Source organism: Eublepharis macularius, chromosome 4 (assembly GCF_028583425.1).
Source record: "Eublepharis macularius isolate TG4126 chromosome 4, MPM_Emac_v1.0, whole genome shotgun sequence".
NCBI lineage: Eukaryota > Metazoa > Chordata > Lepidosauria > Squamata > Eublepharidae > Eublepharis > Eublepharis macularius.
This window is the reverse complement of record NC_072793.1, coordinates 89,829,673-89,848,440: the sequence shown is the minus strand read 5'-3', so window position 1 is coordinate 89,848,440 and position 18,768 is coordinate 89,829,673. Positions and strand designations below refer to the sequence as shown.

The following is an 18,768-nucleotide window of genomic DNA, read 5'->3' as shown; positions in this document are numbered from 1 at the left end:
GTAATTGATTTATTTTTTTTAACATAAAGGATACAGTCAACCAAGAATGGATTTTATGCAGTAGAATGAATATAGGAGCTGTGCATAGGACTTTGCAACGAAAGACCTCACAGATTTCTCTGGCGTTTTTATGGTACATTACTCACAGTTTCAATTGGAAAGAATTCTGAGGTGTCAAAAATTTCAAAATGGTTAAAGAGGGCCTGATTTTCTTTTCTTAACAGCATGAATCAATAGCAAAAGCATATGCATAGCTGTCGTAGACTGGCAGTCAAACATATTGTTAAACATGGATGTGATGTTAAATACAAGCCACATATTTAGGCAACAAATACACCGAAGCCTGTGGGAAGATATTGCTTAACAGCAACACCAGAAGACCTGGGAAATCCACAATTAGATCTTCCCTGCATTTTTTAAAAGTAAATTGAAGTTGGTTGTTGTGGGTTTTCCGGGCTGTATTGCCGTGGTCTTGGCATTGTAGTTCCTGACGTTTCGCCAGCAGGTGTGGCTGGCATCTTCAGAGGTGTAGCACCAAAAGACAGAGACACTGAGAGATCTCTGTCTTTTGGTGCTACACCTCTGAAGATGCCAGCCACAGCTGCTGGCGAAACGTCAGGAACTACAATGCCAAGACCACGGCAATACAGCCCGGAAAACCCACAACAACCATCGTTCTCCGGCCATGAAAGCCTTCGACAATACATTAAATTGAAGTTCCCTGTATGATTGGGGCCATACAGGGAAGGGAGAGTCAGGCTGAATCCACACGCCCTCAGAACGTCCCGACGTTGCGCTAAATGTTCGCTAAACACCCAGAAGTATAGCATCTTTCTAGTGCGATTTCTGAATCGCGCTAGAAAGACGCTATACTTCCAGGTGTTTAGCAAACATTTAACGCAACGCTGGGATGCTCCGAGGGCATGTGGATTTGCCCTCAGTTTAAACTTCCCCTTCCTAAATAGTACAATATCTAAACCAACACACATGCACCCCTCTACATGCTGTTATTAGACTTGAAAAGAAAAAAACAGTAGGTGCTAAGGACAGACTGGAAGGCTAAAATAGCCCTGGAAAAAGACTCTGCCCCCCTGAGGGAGGAAGGGAGGGAGAGCAGCCCAAAAGCAAAGGTCATCAAATTGCAGCAGCTCCCATTCACCTTGCATAGGGATTGGGGGTGTCACAAATTGAATGACTGTCTGATCCCCAAGTGAAATGAATATTTTCTGTGTCAAAGAAGATAGTTTCAGGAGGGTAGCCATGTTGGCCTGCAGTAGAAGGGCAAGATTTAAGTCCAATAGCACCTTCAAGACCAAAATGTCCAGGTTTGTCTGACAAAGGAAGCTTGACTCTTGAAAGTTTATACTCTGAAAACCTTGTTGGTCTTTAAGGTGCCACTGAACTCAAATCTTGCTCTGTGTTACAGAAGTGACTCTTACAAGCAGCAAATTTGTGTATATTACTATTGCCCCCCCAAGAGCATTAACTTAATGGACAAACTCTTGCACAAATAGGCCAAATGGGACATGCAAACATTACACTCATCTACACTGTTGTATGTGGGTTTGAATGATGTGTACAGCTGAATTTATTGTTCTTGCAATTTACAATAGTGATTCAGATTTGTACTTGTGTTTTTCCATAGGGAATATGAGATCAATTGCAGATAATGATAGCCATGTGATATGCAGTTCAGATATGTGTTTTTATGGATAAGTATACCAATCATGCACTGCCATCATAGAGGTGGCAATATCCATAAACATAAAGAGACAGATGTCACATATTCCTTACAGGGATTCCTGATTAACCACTACATTTTAATCTGAAATGCTCAAACAGCACGCTGACTTCAGCCTCCTTCCCAACTATAGCTAGGAATTCACTCTTCTTCAATGAGAGAAAAACTAACATAAGCAGGTGTTTTTAAGGCACAGATGAACTTCAAGTGATGAATTAAGAGATTTCTCCTGCAGCACTGTGTCATCTGCCATCACCTAGGGCATGCAGTGACTGATCAGAAATGTATCTCTCCCTGTATACGTTACTACTTTAAAAAAACACTCTCTGTAAGTCATACCTGCCTTTTCTTTCTACGACTTCTGGATACTTCGCTTTAGACCGCAATTGGGAGGTGCTTATATAACTTAGAGATCAACCAGATTCATTTTTTTTAAATAAAATTTTATTGGTGAGTAGAAAAACAGAAGAAAATTTTCCAAATTTAACACATATAATCCCATTTTTCCCCTTACTCTGTCCCCCACCCTTTTCCTCCCCCCTCCCTATTGACTTCCAACAGCTTTCCAACCCTTAACCCTTCTTATTACTTAAATCTATTTCATTTATATTTTCCTACCAACTTTGAATCATAATATCTCTTACTCTAAGCACATTCTTATTCTTTTACATAAACTCTATCAAACATACTATCAATATAGTATATCTCATATCAATATAACATAACAATATAGTATAATATATAGCAGGGATCACTTTAAACTTATTCTATTTCTTTTCTTTTATGCATATACTCCATCAAATACACTATCAATATAGTATATATTATAGTAATATATTATATATATATTGTATGCTATGCCACCAATGTAGCACAGCACACAACACCATATAGCATAACCACATAATATGTTATAATGTAAAGTCTGATCCACTAACCCGTTATTTTATGTTATATATCATATATAGTATATCTCATTGAGATATCTATTTACCCCTTCTCATTATCTCATATATTCAATGTAAAATTCCCTTAAATATTATATTAGCTTAGATTATAATTACATTCCCCCTAAATGGTAAGATCCCTTCTCTCTTCTCATTGCAACATTGTTTTTTTAAAAAAATTTCAAACTACCACAGTTCTCCTTTTACATCCCACTTTTTTTCCAAAAATTGTTTCAATTTCCCCCAATCAACAATATATTGTCCTAGGTCAAGATCTTTAAGTTTCCTTGTCATTTTATCCATTTCTGCCATGTACAGCAATTTATAAATCCAGTTTTCTACAAGAGATCAACCAGATTCTTCACTAGAGCCACAGCCATGCTCGATATTCTTACCATGTCGTTCTGCAAAGATGTAAAATACATGTTTGCTTTCTTTTTTTTGCTCTTCAAACACATTAGAACATAACAGAGAGAAACAATCCTTATTCATGGTTTTTAAACAAAACAAAAAAAAGCTTTTGTAAGTTTTGCTCTCATCATAACTAGAGAAAAAATTCTCTGTGATATTTTCTTTTTCAAAATCAATTGCACATTGAAGCAGGAAAAAGCCTAGGTGGTCTTGTTACACACTGCACTTAAAGTACAAAAGTACCATGATAAGGCCCTGGCAGAATGGAAATATGAAACCTTTTAAGCAGGAAGAAATTCAGAATGTCATTCTGCCTTTTGACTTGTAATTTAATTCTGAAGTATTAGGCTTCTTCAGGGGTAATAATAATAATGATCGGTGCTCTTTTAAAAAACCTGTATCTGGGCTATATATTGTGCCATTTCTCTTCCACTGGCACAATTTCTAGCTTTTACCTCCAGTGAAATATTAAACTTTTCTAACATGGAGAATAATCTTTGCTTAGAAAATTGTTGTGGAGTTCTTATAAATGCCAATTACAAAAAATCTGCAAAAATGTTTTAGGGCAGAACTATACTGAGAGTTCCATGATACTGGGAGTTCCTGGTGGGTTTTTTAATACTGTAATAATCAGTATATGTGGGCCAGATTCTGTTTGGGACCACAGAATGAGTGCGATGAAGGTTTTGCTCCACCACCCATTTTTCCAACAAGAAACCATTATTGTCGAAGGCTTTCACGGCCAGAGAACGATGGTTGTTGTGAGAGATCTCTGTCTTTTGGTGCTACACCTCTGAAGATGCCAGCCACAGCTGCTGGCGAAACGTCAGGAACTACAATGCCAAGACCACGGCAATACAGCCCGGAAAACCCACAACAACCAAGAAACCATTATGTTTGTCCTGATGGGGCAGACATAAAGATACAAACCCAGGTCATGTATGCTTGTCCTCGGTGCTGTATCAAGTCAGACAACTGCACGGCGAAAATGCTTTTTAAAAAACCCTTCACTCATGCTGTGGTGCAGATTGAATTTGTGCCCCTGTGCATCTGATTTTTACAGGGAAAAAAATCACTGGGAACTCTATTTATGAAGCTTCCTGCATCTTGATTATTTTTGCACTTACTCACCACCAGTTTCTTGACAGTTGAACAATAAGGAATAAGAAAGGACAGTATTCTCAAATGGGAAAGAGCATGGAAGATCACCGAGGATGGACTCTATCCTACTACCATACTGATCAAAGTTTGAAATGTTCCTCCAGTTTAAGGAACCTTCCTGCAACTTAAGTTGAAGTTTGTGGAAGAGCCAATTAAATTGGAGGAAAGCTATGTTACATGCCAACAATCTTCTCATTTACCTTACCATTTCTTCCTTGACATAAAGTAATATTCTCTTTCTTGTTTGCTCACCAGAATGCATACCTTTGATGACCCAAGCTTGTTTTGACACACTTATTATGACCAGGGCACAAATTTGTCTAGACCCAGTATAGATTTGTAACACAGCTACAACCATTTTGTAATATTATCCCATGAGTCATGAGATTAAAAAAAATTGTATCTGAAATGATGCATATCATATAATGTTAATGGGTTTGTGGTCCAAGTCAGGCCCACCTGAATTGCAGGTATATTCAATCTTCCATCCCATTCTGCACCTGATTACGAGTTCAATTAGTATTTCATCCAGAGAATCACACAGCTCCTTTCTCTGGGGACAGCTTCTCATCCTCATTGTGATAATTGTTCCTACATTCAGTTGACATCAGAGAAATCACAAGTTTCATTATGCAATAGATTCTTTGCTTACACCTTTCTGAAAAAGGAAGTGGTGACGGCAGCAAGGACCTGTGTTCTCAAGGATTGTATGTTATTTGTGGAAAGTCTCTTAAACCATTTTCTTGGATGGCATTTATTTGTAGGGGCATAGGATTCCTGTGTACACAACTGCAAATTTTATAAAGCTGCCTTAATGAAATTAATGTCATCATAGGGAGTGTTTCACTTCTGACACTCAACTATATATAATGCATTGTTATAGATACTCATTTTTGTGTCCCTGAAAATATATCAATAAATTATGTGACACATTTCACTAATATAGCTATAGGGTTGCCAGTTCCAGGTTGTGAAATTCCTGGATATTTTGTGGAGGGGAGGGACCTCAGCAGAATATAATGCAATAGAGTCCACATCCCAAAGTAGCCATTTTCTCCGGGTTAATTGATCTCTACAGCCTGGAGATTAGTTGTAATTCCAAGATATCTCCAACTACTACATGGAGGCTGGCAACCCTAAGCTGACAGGAGAATGATGAACTCTCTCTGAAAACATTTATTTAGGCCTCCTATATGGGTGCTTATGGGTAGGCTGGAGATGGAGTAAGCTAAGTCATTCCCATTACACTGATATCAAGGTGCATTTTGAGGCATAGGCACTATAATTTGGATCCTTGAGTCAAAATGTGACATAGTTCGTAGGTGACTCTACACAATCCTGAGACTTCAGCTTCTAGTTGAACAAATGTGGGACATGATTGGGCATGTTCATTCACTGCTGTCTGTGTTATCGAGCAGAAGTTTGATGATTCTGTGGTTCCAACAAATATGAAAATGTTATCTTGTTCACTGTATTGTGTTTGGGTTGTCATGAACACTGTTGACTCAGTAATCATGTGAAAACATTTGGTGTGATTCAACACTTCATCTGTTGTTGAGAACCAGCCAATGAGAGCTGGTGGAATGCTGGACCAGTGACAGTTGGAGTCCATTTGAAGACAGTTAGAAGGGAGAGAAGGGTTTTGGACACTGTTGAGGTGAAGCAGCAGAGATATAGCTAGTTGTTAACTCCTATTCTGTTACATAGTCATCATTCCCTGTTTAACCACAATATATATATTTCGAAATCATTCACTCCAATGTTCTATCTTGTAAGTAAAAATTATTCATTGTTTTGTTTCAACCCTGGCTGGCCTAAAGTTGTTGGTAGAGAGGAAATAAAACATACACACATAAATCTCAATTATTCTGGTCATGTCAAATGGGCCAAGTATTAATAAATGGTGGCACTGGCAGCATATATAGGGAAAGTAAACACTAAGTTTCCTTTCCCCAGTAGCCTTGGGCAATAGAGGGAACAGGCTGCCTGTCTGGTGGAGCCTCTGGAAAGAGGAGAGGGGCTCTCTGCCTGATAAAAAGAGGTTAGATAAGTGGCATATCGTGACTGCTCTTAACTGCCTGTGAAGCCCCCCAACCTGTAAAGGGAGGTTTGTGATGGGTGGTGTTGTGTAAAGGGGTCACAGTTGTCTTCTATGTTCATTGCATTGTATGTTTGGGTTATCATTGTTGACTCAGTAATCATGTGAAAATATTTGATGTGTTTCAACACTTCATCTGTTGTTTTGTTGTTGATTTTAAAACTATATAGTAGTACTTATTATACAGATATATAGATACAATATTCAAATTATTATTACTGTTGTTGTTAATAATGATAATGATAATAATAGTCCATCTTTCTCACTGAGATCCAAGGCGGATTACAACAGTTTGAGTAAAAGTACACTACAATCAACAGCTATATCTGAGCTATATTTTATGACACAGTCCTGTAATTTGGATTGAAAGCCCTCCTGAATAATTTAGTTTTGAATAGTTTGTGGAAAGCCAGGAGAGCAAGAACTTTCCTGACCACCTCTGGCAGGCTATTCCATAAGTTGAGGGCTACCACAGATAAAGCTGTTGATTTTGCCCAGCTGCAGAACAGTATCCATAGAAGACCCTGTCTAGATGAGCAAAGCTTCCGTGGCAGAACATAGGGGGAGAAGTAGTTACATAGATATGAAAGGCCATGGTCATGAAGGACTTTGAATGTGATGAACTGAGCCTGGTAACTGATGGGAAGCCAATGGAGTGACTGCAGAATGGGAGTGATATTGCTCCATTTAGCTTCTGAGAGTAAACGTTCTACACCAACTGAAATTGAGTTAACTTTAAGGGGAGACCTATGTAGAGTGCATTATAGTAGTCTAGTCTCAATGTTACTATGCCATGAATCCAGGTGTCTAGATTGGCTGTGTCAATATAGGGGGCCATCTTCCAGGCTAGTCTGAGTTGTGAGAAGGCCTTTTTTGCTGCTGTATGTACTTACTTCTCTAACAGCAGTTATGGGTCTAGGCTAACCCCTAAGCTTACTGAGTCAGTCAGAGTCAACTGAACTCCATCAAATGTCAGAAGCACAATGTCCTTTAAGATTTCTGCTTTTCCAACCAGTATCACTTCCATCTGTCTGGGTATGGTTTCACTTTGTTTGCTTTCAGACATTTGACACCAGTTGTCAAGCAAAGACTCAGTCAGTACTAGAGATGGGCATGAACCTAAATATGAACCAAAATAACCCACGGACCAGCCCGGTTTGGGGTTCGTGAACCAGGGTTCATGGAAGCTCGTTTCCATGAACTTCCACAAACTGGACTACTGGTTCGTTTGGTTCATATTAAAGGGCCAGTTTAAATGGCCATTTCCCTGGGGGAAATGGCCATTTAAACTTTTCCTGCCACTTGCAAGCAGCAGGTCCCTTTAAACTATCAGGAGGCAGGGGGGATTCCCCCCCCCCTCGCTGACTGCCAGCTGATAGTTTAAAGGGACCTGCCACTTGCAAGCGGCAGGGCCCTTTAAACGGCCCAACCCCTAGCCCCCACCCACCCAAGCCCCAGCCTCTCACCCCCCCACCCAAGCCCCAGCCTCAGCCCTCCACTTTCCTTTGATGCTGGGGTGGTGGAGACCTCCCTCGCTGCCCGCACAGCAGAGAAGGCCAAAAATGGCCTTTCTGCCCCTCAAATGGCTTGTGAAGGGCAAGTAAGAAATTTAATAAATTAAATTAGTAGGTAACAGCCCTCACTAGCCATTTGGATACTAGTGAACCTATAAATATGTGCAAAGTACTAGCAGATAGCTGAGCAGTAGGCCTGTGGGTGAAGACACCTTTGACTTAGCTTGTTCTAGTAGTTTGCACTAAAAACATCCTGGAAATCCAGATCCAGGTTTCAGGGATCCAAAAAATTCCAGAACTCCTGAAATCTGCTAAAGATTGTCTAATAAAGTTAAGCAAGATTAGAAAATCCCAGATTTATTCTCTATGAGGAAAACTATCTGGAGGCTGGAGGGGGGCATTTTTCAAGCAAATTTACCAAATATGTAGGGAACCTGCTCCTGAGGTTCCAGTTCTATGGGTCCCTCAAGGAAGTACCCCCAGCCACTCCCCACTGTTTGCTATAGGGATAAAGGCAAATTCTTATGCAAGAGTAAGCACAACAGAACGAAACTGAAGTGCTCCCTGTACAAGCTGCCCCCATTATTTCCTATTACAGGAAAATTTTCAAGCAGGCTCTCAGACAGAAACACACAGGGGCAGGACAGCCACCAGCCAGAGTCACACTCCCAAATGCAAGCTCAACCCAGAGAAAGCCCAGTGGAACCAAACTGAAGCAAGGGAATGGAATCCCCCCAGAACCAAAGTGAAGCAAGGAGACCATCAAACTGGAGAATCATGTCAAAACAGAAGATTACACCCAAGCCAAACTTAAGCAACGGACACGTTACAACTTAGCCCAGCTGAGCCAGTATCACTCAAACAAGCCTGGCAGATAAGGAGCGCTTCTGCATGGATTGGCCACTCATTTCCCCTTCCTCCTCCCCATCTCCTCTTGGAAAAAAAAGTCTGGAGAAGACAGGGAAACAACCAGCTAAAAGCCTGAAGCCATGTTTTATGGATATACCCAGTTGGATCCGGGATTCTCTAATTTGATCCAGAAAATTTAGATTCAGCCAGATCAGCAAAAATCTGCCTTTTTAACCTGGTTTCCAGACCTTAATCGCACACTCCTAGTTTGTTCTTAACCATCTTTATTGGATTACAGTAGAATATAAAATACAAGTGCATGTAACATGTAGGAAGATATAGCACACTAAGCTAGCAGCTAAATTTGAAAATAACAGAAGAGGTCTGATGTCTAACTAAACCTTGAGAGTTACAAAACATACCTGGACATCTGTTCAGGAAGGATGGGTGTTGGAGAGTCATGGAGCAGAGACAAGCCCTTCTCTACCATCCACCTTTCTCACTCACAGATGAACCACACAATACAAAAGATGGCAGAGCCTTTTACCCCCTTTTATCAAGGAGGGATTTCCTCTTCCTTCTTAGAGAGTTAAAACCAGTCCTCCTAGCCTCCATAGCTTATCTAAACCTTGGTACATAGGGGAGGTTTTTTTATGACAGACGAAAAGATTACAGACACCACTTTTTCTCCTTCACAGAATGTCAGTTATAACAAACATTCCAAGGAGAGATGACAGTTTGAGCAAATGATGCACTGCTCCGTCAGCTCTTATTGCACCCTCCTTCCTAAGAAAAGATCTGCTTTCCCAGGGCTTGGGCACTAGGGTTGCTAAGTTCCCTTACCCTTTTGGGGCGGGGGGGAGAACTCGGTACTCACCTTAATTTTCCTCTTTGCACATATGCAAATCACATATGCACTCCCAGGCCTGAGTGATGATGTCACTTCCAGGAAGTGATGTCATCACGCCACCCCAGGAGCACACCCGGGAGGCCTGTTTCCCTGCCTTTCCTCTCCAAGGGCCAGGTGAGTGAAGATAGAGGGTGGGAGTGGGAGATCCCCAACCCCAGCAGGGGAATGGCAACCCTATTGGGCAGAGAGGTGAATTAGAGGCCAGCATGATATCTGAAGGCCTGCTCAACACTCCTTAGCATGACAGGCCTAAGTTTGGGTTTCAATTAATGCAAAGCATTCCGCTCGGACAGCACAAGAGAAAATAGGCTTATGGGTAGCTCCAAAAGTTACAATTGCTTATAGTCAAAGGCTTTTCTAGATGATCAAAGTGTGTTGCAATTATATTTGGATCTTTGCAGGCTATCCTCCTAAGTTCTGTATCAATTTCAGTAGAGTGTTATCTTTTTCACATGTTATGCATGGGGAAGACAACTTTGCTGCTCATCTCTTTCTGAAAAGATGTGTAAACAAGTACAGAAGATTAAGTTTCTAAGAATATAACAAAATAAAATTTATTTATTAATTCGATTTTTAGCCCTCCCTCCCCGTGAATGGGCTCAATATACATTAACAGAATGAGAGGGAATGAGGGGGACAGAGTGCTAAAATACAATTTTTCAGAATTATGAAATTATTTTAATTTCTCTTGTATACAGTTGTATCCATTGACTTTGTTCCACTAAGTGAGGAGCCTTGCTCCTGCAAAAGGAATCTTGGTTCAGTGGAGAACAGTGGCTGCTAACTTAGCAGAAATAACTTGTTAGAGCCAATGTAAGATGTTTGCTAATGGTGTAAAAGTTACTCATGAAGGAGATTTGAATTGAGATTTAACAGATTCGTTTAAATGTTTTGATATATTTACATGGGACTTCGTTTCTAATACATATTATTTTATTCTTAATGTTTGCTGCCACAAACACTTACTTAATTTTCTAGGGCAATACAGCTGAAATTAAGTGCTTCTAGAGTAACTGCTTTATTTTAGTGTGTTCTCCTTCCCAAGCTATTGCTCAGCATAGAGTGTAAAATGCAAAATGTAGCATAAACTGCTAGTAAATAATTGGAATTAGGGTTGCCAGCAACAGGTTGTGAAATTCCTGGAGATTTTGGTGGTAGAACCTGAAGAGAGCAGGGTTGAGCAGGGGAGGCACCTCAGCAGGGTATAATGCCATAGAATCCACCCTCCAAAGGAGCCATTTTTTCCAGGGAAAATGACCTGTGTCATGTGGAGATCAGCTGTAGTCCTGGAGGTTGGCAACCCTAATTGAAATGATGTCCCACACAAAGTGATTTATCTTCCCTGCCCCCTTGTCTCTTTTAACAGCTATATCTGGCATGATCGTCCCCCCCATGTGAAAGAATTGCCTTGAAGAATTGTACTAATGAAGAAGGTTGGATTCTGCTTCAGAACAAAATCTGACTCAAGTCCCAGAGTGGAACTTTTAACTCAGGCCTTTTTCCTTTTTCTTTTGTTAAAGAGGAAGTTCACAGTAACTGCAAAGTTTAAACAAAATAAAATTTAAAGCTTCACCATCCTTGCAAAATAATACTGAAATTCATGAAGAGTCTGCAAGTGCAAGGTGTTCACTCGAGCTGTCCCTCCCAAGTACTTGGGAGAAAGATTTATTTTGTGTCATGAAAAAAATCCATTCATGTCTTTTCGGTTTTTTCAACCTTAATTTAATTCTGCTGCCATTTGTCTGTTACAAATTGTCCTGGAAGAATGGGGCATAGAAGGCCCTTTTATTTAATAAAAAAAACTTTTTTAAAAGCAGTGTGAAGAGAAGGCAAATGGTGGTAACACTTAAAAAATGAGCTTGTATGAAACGGAAGTAGAAGTGCCAGGTAGGGGTGATTGTTTTCTTTCCTTAGAAGAGTAAAGGGCCATGCCAGTTAAGGGCTGGCTCATGAATGTTACTCATCCAGAGAAAGTTTGCTCATCTAATGTTTTGCATTTTTGGTATGTTTGTGTGGAGATATATATATTCACATAGATATACACATGCACACACATACACCATTAATTAGAATTCCAAGTCTATGTTAGGGGCAGTAAGACTTTTTTGACCCTCTTTTTCTTAGAATATCATAATTACGTGATTGTGTAAATAATGCAAGACAGAAAATTAGCAAAAGTGTAGCTAAGGACAAGCATATTCCACCGTTACCTTGAAAACCCAGTGCCTCCGGATATAATGCTGAAACTGCAGAATTAGATTAGCATGGCTCTCTATCTTTAGCTTATGTCAAAATCTTTCCAAATGAGTGGCCTCCCTTACTCCTGTCAATGCAGTTTAACCCCAGTCTATGCATACAAATCTCTTTGGGATTTGATGCAACAGGTTAAAGGCACAAATGTGAGCCACTTTCATACATCTTTTTCATTTTTTCAGCCAAAATATCATCCTTAGCTCTCTCCCCCCCCCACACACACACATTTTTTTCCTTTGGGAAAAGGCAGAGACAATTCATCCTGCCATCCCATAGATGGCCCAGAAGCACACTCGAACACAAACATGTCAGTCAGTTTCAAGCTGAAATTGCTTTTGTATTCATGTACCTTTTCAGCCTACAACATATTTTCTTAAGTAAAAGATAATGGTTTCTTCAACAGAAAATTAAAATATGAAAGAGAGGTGGAATAGAGAGACTACTACAAAAAGGTTACAGATCCCACCCTCACAGAAATTTTGGTCTCATTTTTTGGGAACTATTCACAAAATACTTAAGTGAAAGATGCAGCAAACTTCTAAAGACACATTACCCAATCTTCTTTGCCATTGCATTTTGTATGTAGTTATAAATAATGTAGATTTTGGGTGATTTTTTTTTGCCAAAGTTATTGTTATATTTATACATTGTAATGTCTTAAGACAGTTTTTCAATCACACATACACACGCAAATTACTGCATATTTTGCAAAATGAGCTCACTACCTTTAAGATTGCACATGCTTACAAATTGAATTAAAGGAAAAAAAGCTTTTTTAAAAAAAGGATTTTGTAAAATACCATATAAATAATGTATTTATCTTTGGGATTTGTACATTGCTTTTCCCCCCTGCAGCATCCCTGTTTATTTTGTTGTGTATGTTTGCTATGTGAAAAGTGCTAATTTGTTTGGTCACTCACAGGTGTATTAGCTGTTTAAATGTGATTTTAATACAATTCATTTATAGGATTTTTTTAGTAATTGTTTTAAACCATGCTTCCATTTTTGTTTAATTTCCACTCAAAAGCCATTGTCTATTTTTGTATTATTTGTAAGTTAAAAAGGTCCCCCCCCAATATATGGCAAAAAGTAGCATATTATTCTTGTAGCATTTAGTTCAGTAGATTTTTTAAAAAGGTATCCTTTGCTTTTGAAGCTTATAAAAAAAATCTAATGCTGTTTTACTCTATTAATATGCATGGAATCTCTCCCCTTTGGAGTGACGCATTTTTGTGCATTAAATATGGGGAGAAACTTCATAGAAATCAATGAAAATACTTTCTTTCTTGTCTGCTTGTATATTTCTCTGTCTTTCACATAAATATAAACCAGCAGATTGGATGCCTTAACAATGCAAATCATACTCATTTCACTTGTACATTGTACTGCACACCAGAACTGTCAGTCATCACTAACATTCTAAGGAAAAAAATGGAATTTGAAAAGCACAAAAGAACTGTTTTGTTACCTTAAGACAATGTGACTTTTTCTAGACAAGCAACAATGCTGCAACTGTGCATGCTTTCTGTATGAATTTTGCAATGGATTTCACTCAGATGTCACTGTGTGATCTTTTGGGAAAGGGAGTGGGGTGGGGGAGGACAGAGGGGGAAAATTCCAAAAGGTTATTGCCCATGGAATGGTTAAGAACACATTTATACATAGTAAAACTGGAAAATACAAGGAATATCAATGTATTGCTTCTCTGTAGTCCATACATTTATTCTAATTCACATAATGAATGATGGCACTGCAATGTAATCAAATTTAAAGCCATATTTTGTCCAGTGACACCCTCCACTGAACCCCTTTCAGACTGAGATGCACCTATTTAGACACCCATACAAAGTCATGTACATGTGTATCCCTTTCTTTCAATGTCCAAAGATCCTTTGACAATATGTCAAATTTGTTTCTATCTCCAGCTATTTATAGTGCTGATAAAAAGGAATTTATATTTTAAAAGTGCCCCAGCCCCCCAACATTTGTGTGATTATACAGATGCCGCTCTTTACAGAATATGGCTTTAAGTGGAAATGATCATGTTTCAATCTTTACCAAGTGAAACCCCAGATTGGCTAGGTTGTGTGAAGGATACCTATTTCCTCTTTATTGTACCTGACTGCATCTAAAAAGAAAATCATCTCTGGTTCTATTAATCTTTCACCTTCTTAACTAAACCTTTTGGAATAGATACACACACTGTACAGTCCTATTGTTAGAGAAAACTAACTACTGTAGAGATTGTTATAATTTTTTTGCAGAAACTCAAGCTGTAAAAACTTTTCAACTTTCACAATATTTAATTAAAGTTACTTCCTGTCTGTGAGTAAAGCTCTTGGCTGCATATTTATTCATTTGGCTTCTGGGTCAACAGAGGATTAGAAGTGCTGAGTGAAAGCAAGCAGTGACCAGATAGACATGCCTAATTTTCTGCATTTTTTCTGTTTCAAAACATAAACCAGAAGAAACAGGCGAATAATGCTTAAGAAGTTGCTTACAGTGGACTCATGGTAAGATTCTTCAAAGCTATAGGTATGGATGTTTGAAAAGGAAAAAAGGTTTCATATTTCCAGCTTCAAAGAGAATCACCAAGGTCTGGGGATTCCAGTGAGATAGCCTAGATTAGAGACTCTACCAAGCGTATCTGGGGCTCTAGATCACACATGGCCCATGCATAAGAGTCTTGTGCAATGATTTCAGTATCAGGAAATGCTGTGCATGCAGAGAGACAATGGCAGAGCACACGTTGTATTTAAAAGGTATCAAGTTCAGTCTTTGGAAACTCCAGTTGACAATGTCTTGTAAAAAAGGGCTGGAACAGACCCAATGCTTTGAAAAACTTCTACTTACTACTGCCTAGATGGATTTTGATTCAGCATAAGAAAACTTCAGAGGTTCAAATATACAATTACAGTACTTTAGCAGAGCACTCATCAAAATCGAAATATATTGGAACTCCAAGTCGTGAATTCTTACATGTGTTTCAGATAGCCATGAATCACAGCTTACAGATTTGTGGTCTGCTTGAATGAATATTTTATTATATTATTTTGATTATAATAATAGAGTGTAATCACTCCAAATGGTGAGTGTACTCACACTGTGGCAAAGGTGAGCCATATTCACAATTACCATCAGTCAAAAGACCCAATACTAACATGGGATTGGGAAAGGGTGGGGTGTGCTGCAGCCTGCGGAAAGGAAGAGCCAGTCAACCCGACAGGGCAGTCCTTGGCATACAACATTGGGGGTAGAGCAGAGGACGCACACATAAGGGTTTGCTCCCCCCCCAACCCCCATCTTTTTTCAGCCCATGTATACATGGAATGACAGGAACTCAAACTTATGACACAAAATAATGCACAAGTTCTCTGGAAATCTTCATTAGACTGTTAAAAAATAAGTTCTTTATGTTAAAAGTTCTTTTCAATTTGAACTCTAGCATTACAAGAATTGGGGAGGGGGTCAGAACTTCTCTCCATGATAAGTTTTCTTCTTGCAAAGGGGTCTTTTTATGGGTAAGCATTCAACAGTAGTATGTCCCATTCACCACCTCATTCTGCTGTAGATGTTGATCTACACTCATACACAGAACCCCTGTATCTCATGAAGAAGTTGTGCTGTAAAAAAAGTATTGGATAATAATGTTATCATAGATCCAGAGGAGTTAGCTATGTTAGTCTGTAGTTGCAAAATAGTAGAGTCCAGTAGCACTTTTAAGACTAACCAAGAACCACCACTCTCTTTGTCAGATGCATCTGATGAAGAGAGCTGTGGTTCTCAAAAGCTTATGCTACAGTAAAGTTGATTAGTCTTAAAGGTGCTACTGGATTCTTTACTATAATGTTATCATATGCATGTTTACACCCAAGGAAATCTCGCTTTGTTTAATAGGACTTTCTGTCAGGTAAGTATGCATGGGACTGAAGACTAAGCAACATGCCTTGCAAATCTGTAGGGCTTGGGAAGACATCTGAAGCTCCCATCATCACTCGCCAATACTCAGCAGACTCTGCTGAGGAAGGACAGGTGAAGCCACTGCCTCTTCCCTGCAGATCCTGCCACAGGAGCTTGCTCTGCCTTATGCGGGGGACAGAGAAAGAAAGGCACTCAGGCTTTCCAGTGCAAGAGCCTCCTTCAGTCAGACTATCAGCATTCCAGAGGGAGGTTTCAAGCCAGGCATTATGCTTTTTCAAGCCTCCCCCTCCAAAATGGCAATCTTTTGCTTTTTTCATTTTAATTTGAAGGGTCGGGCAGTGACTTTGAGAGTAACTGGCATTTACTCAATGGGCTTACTCTTAGGAAACTTAATAGGATTGCAACTTCCTGCAAGGCAATTTCTCCCATTTAATAACTTAAAATGATTTCTTTGCGCATGACTGAAGCACACAGAAGGGGGGAGGGGAGTCATTGTTTGCCTTCAACTTCATGCTCTGGTGAAGTGAGGGGGAGATGTAAGGCAGGGCCATATCTTCACAGTGGGGGGGCGGTGAGGAGGGCAGGTGCAGATATGCCTTAACTCACCTCACAGCCGGGCAGGCAGGGGTCCAGGAGTTCAGGCACCATCTCCCCACCTCCCAGCAGCATAATGGAGGGGGGGGTTGGATGTCAGTTGCCTATGGTGCCCCAAATCATTGGGCTGGCTCCACTCTAAGTCCCACTAAGAACTTACTTCCTGGTAATTGTGCTTAGGATTGTAGCTTCAACTTTGGCAGGGACATGCCTATAGCACGCCCCAAATACTTCTACAATCTTCCCTATTTCCAATAAGGATATAGGACCAATCCATATAACACCATGCAACTATATCATTTTGCATCCATACTGATTTTTAATCACTGGATTGAAAGTTGAGGGGATGGGCTGATCATTTTAGAACTGTACCAAATACGTCATTACAGTTTTTCTTAATCAGTTATACTGTGTGCTTTTGCCGCAGTAGTCATTCTGGGTATAAAAATAAGCTCTGAAACATGGTCATGTGAATTAGCCATCTGTGTTACTGATAAATGGACAGGAGGCAACACAATTCCATTTTACAGTGGAGAAAAAGGGGGGAAACAAAGTATGAGTGGTTCACTTAGTTCAAGAAGATTCACTCTGGACCTGAGGTAATAAATTCATGAGGGAAGCCTGAGATAGCTATTCTTCAGTTCTGTCTAAATGTACTGCAGGAGTGCTAAAATCTGAAAAACATTCACTCAACATGTACATATATTTCAAAACTAACATTTTTAGGTAGTGAAATACTTTCCCCTGCTGTATCATTAATCAATTATTTCTTCCTCCCTTCACAGTCATGTTTAATGTGATACAAAATCTTTCAAATTCCTTCCTGCCATATATTATTACACCTATGTGCCTCTTGCTTGTACTGCTACAAGCTCACTGTGTCCTGATTACATCACCTGTGTCTACTGGCAAACTTCTGGAAGTGATTTTTAAATTATTCTTGTCAGCAGATCACAACTCAGTGACCTTCTGCGACCTCTGACTAACTATCATACCAGCATGTCAGTGCTTACATTTAACAAACTGATTGTGAAATCCTAAGCAGAGTTACTCCAGTCTAAGGCCATTGATTTTGAAGGGGTTAGACTGGAGTAACTCTGCTTAGAATTGCAGTGTGAGTATCCAAGCAGACGTTTTAGCTATGCATGTGCTGCTGGAGATTTGCTCTGCATCAGACTTGTATATGTGGGTCTCATTCTGTACAATAGCCCCTTACTCAAACCAAACAATGTCAAACTCTCAACTGAACATGTCACCTCCATGCTGCTTCAGGCAACACTATATGCACCTATGTGGTGGTTCATAAATGTTGATCACTTGACAAATGCAATTAAAAGAATGAGCCCAAACTGATCTAACAGTGAAGCTGACACTTTTGTATTTTTCTGATGCCATACTTTCCAATCAAGAACTCTCACATATTCAGCTGCCACTCATCCAGTGCTGAGAGCCAGTTTGGTGTAGTGGTTAAGAGCGACAGGACTCTAATCTGGAGAGCCGGGTTTGATTCCTCACTCCTCCGCATGAAGCCAGCTGGGTGACTGTGGGTCAGTCACAGCTCTTCCAAAGCTCTCTCAGCCCCACCCACCGCAAAGGGTGATTGTTGTGGGGATAATAATAACATACTTTGTAAACTGTTCTGAGTCGGTGTTAAGTTGTTCTGAGGGTGGTATATAAATAGAATGTTGTTGTAGTTACATAACAAAGCAAGGAGAAAGCATGTGTGGATAAGTCCTCTGCCGATGATGTTCAATCTGTGGTAGCAATTTGTACATGCAAGTTGCAGTCATCAAGTCATAAAATCATAGAATCATAGGGTTGGAAGGGACCTCTAGGGTCATCTAGTCTAACCCCCTGCACAATGCAGGAAATTCACAACTACCTTCCCTCCCCACACCCCATGCCCAGAAGATGGCAAAACACCATCAGGATCCCTAGCCAAACTGGCCTGAGGAAAATTGCTAGCAACCTGACTCATGAGCATACATGTGTATCCTCTACAGTGATCACTGGAACTTCTTAATATCATCAATAAATTATTTATTTACTTGATTTATATTTTAACTTCATTTATACCCCACATTTTCCCCCAACAGAGACTCAAAGCTTATCATTGGTTCTGATAACCAGAGATCTGATCACCAGGTCTGTTCAGTTCAGCACAAAAGTGAATAATCACTGAATAGGTTTGCATCCAGTTTCTTTAAACCTGCACATGTGCAAAACCGATGCAGATTCAACAGATTGGCAGCCATTAACATCACCAAGGACTACTTAGACAAATAAAAACAGTAGGATTTTTTTTAATGTAGTGATAGTTTATGTCTAATCTATATGCTTTGTTACTGATTTAAGCAGAGCAGCTGGGC

General features: G+C 39.7%; 1 protein-coding gene across 3 annotated transcripts in view; it reads left to right on the top strand.

The window, feature by feature from the left end:
- Positions 1-14,200, top strand: part of EBF1 (EBF transcription factor 1) — a 501,457-nt gene extending 487,257 nt beyond the window's left edge. For 2 of the 3 annotated variants that reach the window (XM_054977385.1, XM_054977384.1), the window contains exon 17: positions 10,998-11,038. Coding sequence is in view for 1 of the 3 variants with exons in the window: in XM_054977386.1 (XP_054833361.1) it covers positions 10,998-11,029 (32 nt within the window). In the remaining 2 variants the exon portion in view is untranslated. Of the gene's footprint in view, positions 1-10,997 lie in introns of all 3 variants that reach the window. The other variant, XM_054977386.1, reaches the window with a different exon arrangement.
- The last annotated feature ends 4,568 nt before the right edge of the window (positions 14,201-18,768 follow it).